This window comes from Octopus bimaculoides, chromosome 10 (genome assembly GCF_001194135.2).
Source record: "Octopus bimaculoides isolate UCB-OBI-ISO-001 chromosome 10, ASM119413v2, whole genome shotgun sequence".
In the NCBI taxonomy this organism is placed as follows: Eukaryota; Metazoa; Mollusca; class Cephalopoda; order Octopoda; family Octopodidae; genus Octopus; species Octopus bimaculoides.
In genome coordinates this window covers 70,779,852-70,784,851 of record NC_068990.1, presented here as the reverse complement: position 1 = coordinate 70,784,851, position 5,000 = coordinate 70,779,852, and the positions used below count along the sequence as shown (strand labels likewise).

The following is a 5,000-nucleotide window of genomic DNA, read 5'->3' as shown; positions in this document are numbered from 1 at the left end:
GTTCCTCCAGGGGCTCAGCTGATTGTATCTTTACTCTCAGACAATTACAAGAAAAGTGTATATATGTATTTATATATATATATATATATGTACTGTTCACGTGGCTCCCACGTGACCATCGGCCATCTTTCTTTGATTCTCTCCATTGTAGCTGGAACAAGGAAGACGTGTTCTTGTTTGTCTCCTGTCCTAGCTTGAATCACGTGTTCGCCACCACAACCTAGTTTAGGCTCAGCAGCTCTTGTTTCTTTTCACTGTCCTGTTTGTGTTGCCTATTTTGACCCTCTGTAAAATCCCAAATTTTATTTAATTCATTTTGCGGGAGCAACTGTTTTATCGAAAGTGTATATTATTGTAATATGCTCGAAATACGAGACTAGAAAAACAGCCAACAACTGATGAAGGGTCGTTCTTTACGTAGTTTGTTTTGTTCTATAGGTATACATATATACATATATCGTCATCATCATCATCATCATCATTGTCGCTTAACGTCCGCTTTCCATGCTAGCATGGGTTGAACAATTTGACTGAGGACTGGTGAAACCAGATGGCTACACCAGGCTCCAATCTGATTTGGCAGAGTTTCTATGGCTGGATGCCCTTCCTAATGCCAACCACTCAGAGAGTGTAGTGGGTGCTTTTACGTGTCACCCGCACGAAGGCCAGTCAGGTGGTACTGGCAACGGCCACGCTCAAAATGGTGTATTTTATGTGCCACCCGCACATTTTGGTGGGAATTAATCGATATGCGGATATTCTCTTTCAGATAATACAAAAAATAACCTAATGAGTATATCATGAATTAGTATATATGTGTGTGTGTGTGGCAATAAGAAAACGGAGGGGATGCTATATAAATCAAGGGTAAAATATTCTTTTACCCACACCCATTTATTGCACTTGGTAATATGTAGGAAAAACACTAGTGTAATAATAATTGGGTATTCTTCTGGCAGTATATTGGATAGATATTATCCCTTAGTGGGTTGGATTCACAACCCCTAACTTACTTGGATATATATATATATATATATATATATATATATATATATATATATATATATATGTATATATATATATGTATGTATGTATGTATGTATATATAATATGTATATGTATATAATATATATAGAAATTAAATGAAAACGTTTCTTCAACCTGTCTAAGAATGTAGTATTTCTCAATAGAAATGGACTTGGAGTATGTTAACCTACTCAACCTCCACCAGCGTCAAAAGTGGATGTAAAAGAAGGATGATGACAATGACAATAAGTAACCATTACTTTAACATTTTTCATTCATTACCCCATTTTTCAACATGAGATTTTTCATGGTCCCAGGTTTCAAATATGTGTTTGTGAAATAATGTATAAAGTGAAATTCAAGTGTTTGAATTTAAGTTTTGCAGCCCCAGCATTTTGGTTTGTGACCCCAAAAGGAGGTCGCAATCCATAGTTTAAGAAATACTGCTTTACACTATGGTTTGCCTCATGGTATTTACTCCTGCTCTTTATGTCTCATCATCATTATCATAATTTAGAGCCTGTTTTCCATGCAGGCATGGATTAGACAGTTTGACTGGAACTGGCAAGCCAGAGAGCTGCATTAGGTTCCAGTCTGTTTTGGCCTGGTTTCTAATGCCAACCACTCCATAAAGTGTAGTGAGTGTCTTTTACATGTCACCAGCACGGGTGCTCTTCATGTGCCACTGGCATGAGTACCTTTTACATGTCACTGGCACAAGTGCCTTTTATATGTCACTGGCCATGACTATGATTTCACTTAGCCTGATGTACCTTCTCAAGCTCAGCAAATCCCCAAAAATCTCAGTCACTTGTCATTGCCTCCGTGAGATTGAATTCAAATTTAGCCAAGGTTTTCTAGGATTGATAAAATATTATGACCAACCAAGCACTGGGATTGATTTAATTGTACCACCCCTGTCTCTAAATTTGTAGTCTTTTCCCTATGTTAGAAATGATCAGTACTTAATTGTAGAATTTATTTGAAAAATTTATATTTTTTTTAATATTTATTAACATTTGTGTTACTGAATATTTATTTTTGAAATTTGACTAATTTCATTGAATAATTGCATGTATTGTTCTTACATTATTTAATTATATAACTGTATTTCACAATACATTTAATTGTCTTGTGTTTTCTTATCCGTTTCATTATCTAGCATGTATCTGTCTTACCCCTTGATACTCATTAACAAATCTTCATTGCTTCAAATTGATGTATTAATTACATTAACATTTGTGTAAAATGTTTTAATTTTCTCTCATATAACAAAGATTAATAATTAGTAGGCACATTTTTATAAAAGACATTAATAAATATTTATTAAGTATATAACAATATTACTGATAAAACCAATTTATCTTCCTTAGATAAATTCTAATTATCACCCTTTGTTAAATGGGCTGTATGGTTACAAAGTCCATTTCACAACTGCCTATCTCCAAGTTCTATTCCATGCACAATACCTTAGGCCAATGTTTTTTATCATAGTCTTGGGTTGACCCAAGCTTTATGAGTGAAATTCAGTTGATAGAAACTGTATAGAAGATCATCACATGGACTGTTCTTGTTATTGAGTTGGAGGCTTAATCTGTTATCTGTCTTAACACCACCACCATCACCATGACTGTCACATGTTACAAATATTCAGTTCAAGTCTTCAACCTGCTGACAACTTCTTTCTTCCCAACAATTTCAGAGGTTCCTCATAATGGTGATTGTTACCTTCTCACTGTTACATTAAAAGAAAAAAATTGTAAATACTTATAAACTCTATTTTTATACACCTAAGCGGTAATTTTATCTCAACAATCTATCATCTTAGATATATTTTAAATATAAAAAATCACAATTTCAAAATGGATAAGTATTTAATAATAAATAAATAAATAAAAAATGCAAGACATTAGTATTTCTAGTAATTTCTTGTACTGAAGTTTGGATTAATTAATTAATTAAAAGCAATTATGAACTAATAGATAAAGATCCTATTGAAAGCCTGTTGCTGGTGCTTAACTCCAGGTCAGCCCTGATTGGGCAGATCTATGACTAACAGGAACTGAAGTTATACCAAACAGAAATTATTTTGTGAAATTAGACACGGTGGTGCATCAGCATGGCCGCAGCTCTAGGCTGAAACTTAAAAAAAAATACTAAATTTCCCAAGCATTTATTTGTTAGAGTTATCAGAATTTGTAATTGTTTATGAAAAACCATTAACATAAGTTGTTATTATGTAGACTTGGGTTAACTCTAATCAAACAGATAGGTATGGCCCTTATTTACTGTTCCAGGCATACTATACCTCCACCTAGCTTAGACCTGTATTGATTACTCCATCATACAGTGGTTAAGTATATGGCTTAGTGTTGTAGCCTGGACATGTTGGACTCTCTTCATTTAAGTTTTAATTTGGGACTCCTGCTTAAGCATTGCATAAATCTAATGGCTTTTATAACACCTATTTGTTCTCTGCATTCTCCATTATCTTGCAATTGTTCTGTTGCCTCTTCTAACACTAACCTCAGTCTGTCCTTATTTTCTTCCCATTTCTTAAACAGTGGGATGATTTAAATTTGTCTGATAAAAAGAAATCTCGCCGTGCCGTGAGCTCCCGATTTAACAAACTGAAGGAAAAGGGAAGTGCAGCATCTAGTCCTCAGCATAATAGAAGTTATGTAAGTGTCTCCTTGCTGCTTTCATTCTCCATACATCACTTATTATGATCCGCTTTTTGTTGACATATATTAAAAACTTCATTGCAAATAATATTTTCTATATATTTTACCATTCACTTATCCAGTACTTTACTCAAACTTCATTCACTGTAAACATGCTACTTAACTTTTTATAACATTTTACCACAAATGTTTCTCACAAAAATGTTTTTAGAAAAAATTCCCTTGTTACACTTAAGACTTCCTATATTTTGATATGATCTTTTTTTTTTTTCATTTTTTGAAAACCAGTGTATCCTATTTTTAGTTTTATTGTGCATTTAATTATTGAATTAGCAAAATGTTGATTTTTTTTTTCCTTTCTTTCAATCAAGAAATGAGTTAAATCACTTACGGCACTCTCATAATATTCTAACATAAAGCATCCAAGATTGTTTTTGTGTTTTGTTTTCCTCCCTCCTATTCCTTTTTCTCACACACAAACATTTATTAGTATTAATGATTATTGTGAAGTTTATTTCAGTAAATTCCAGTTGGTTAGGCACTCAATTTGACAATGATGTTAACAGAATTGTGAAATATTATTTAGGACATTTAATCCCTATTCCATAATTAATGGTTATTTTCAAAATTTATATATATTTATTATCTACAACAAATATATGATAGCATTAAAACTTTTCTATTTAAAACATAGGAATTACCACATCCTTCGAAAATCTTAATCCTATTTTATTTTTATTTTCACTGTTCTTAATCTATGATTGTTTTCTTTTAAAAAACATTTACATTGTGTCCACTTGTAAAATTCCTAATGGTATTTTAGACAAGCTTTAGAAATTTTTAACATTTTAAAGAATTTTTCAAAATATTTATTTTACTCATAAATTTGTTGGTTCAACTTAAGTTTTTTTTCAAGCACAAAGATTATGTGTCTAGATTTAGAGACTATTATAATCACATGTTGAGAGATTACAAAAAATGTGTGTATTTCTGGGTGTTCATTTATAGGAATAAGGCTTACAGATATAAAATAACATTCTCAAGACATCAGAAAGTAGTGCATTGTCTTTACAAGGTGAATTTTGATTCTAAGAATCTTATCTTTGAATTGTGGCTATGTGGTAAGAAGTTTGCTTCTCAACCACATGGTTCTGGGTTCAGTCTCATTGTGTGGCACCTTGGGCAAGTGTCTTCTATTATAGCCTTGAGCCGACCCAAGCCTTGTGAGTGGATTTGGTAAAAGGAAACTGAAAGAACCTACAGGTTGACCCAAATATATATATATATATA

General features: G+C 32.5%; 1 protein-coding gene across 10 annotated transcripts in view; it reads left to right on the top strand.

Moving 5' to 3' along the window:
• LOC106882425 (oxysterol-binding protein-related protein 6) overlaps window positions 1-5,000 on the top strand; it is a 280,467-nt gene that overhangs the window by 187,289 nt on the left and 88,178 nt on the right. For 8 of the 10 annotated variants that reach the window (XM_052971288.1, XM_052971283.1, XM_052971281.1 and 5 more), the window contains one exon: window positions 3,591-3,707. The exons of the other annotated variants lie outside the window; for them this stretch is intronic. In XM_052971288.1, the coding sequence (XP_052827248.1) occupies window positions 3,591-3,707 (117 nt within the window). The remainder of the gene's footprint in view (window positions 1-3,590; window positions 3,708-5,000) is intronic. 10 annotated transcript variants of the gene reach the window in all.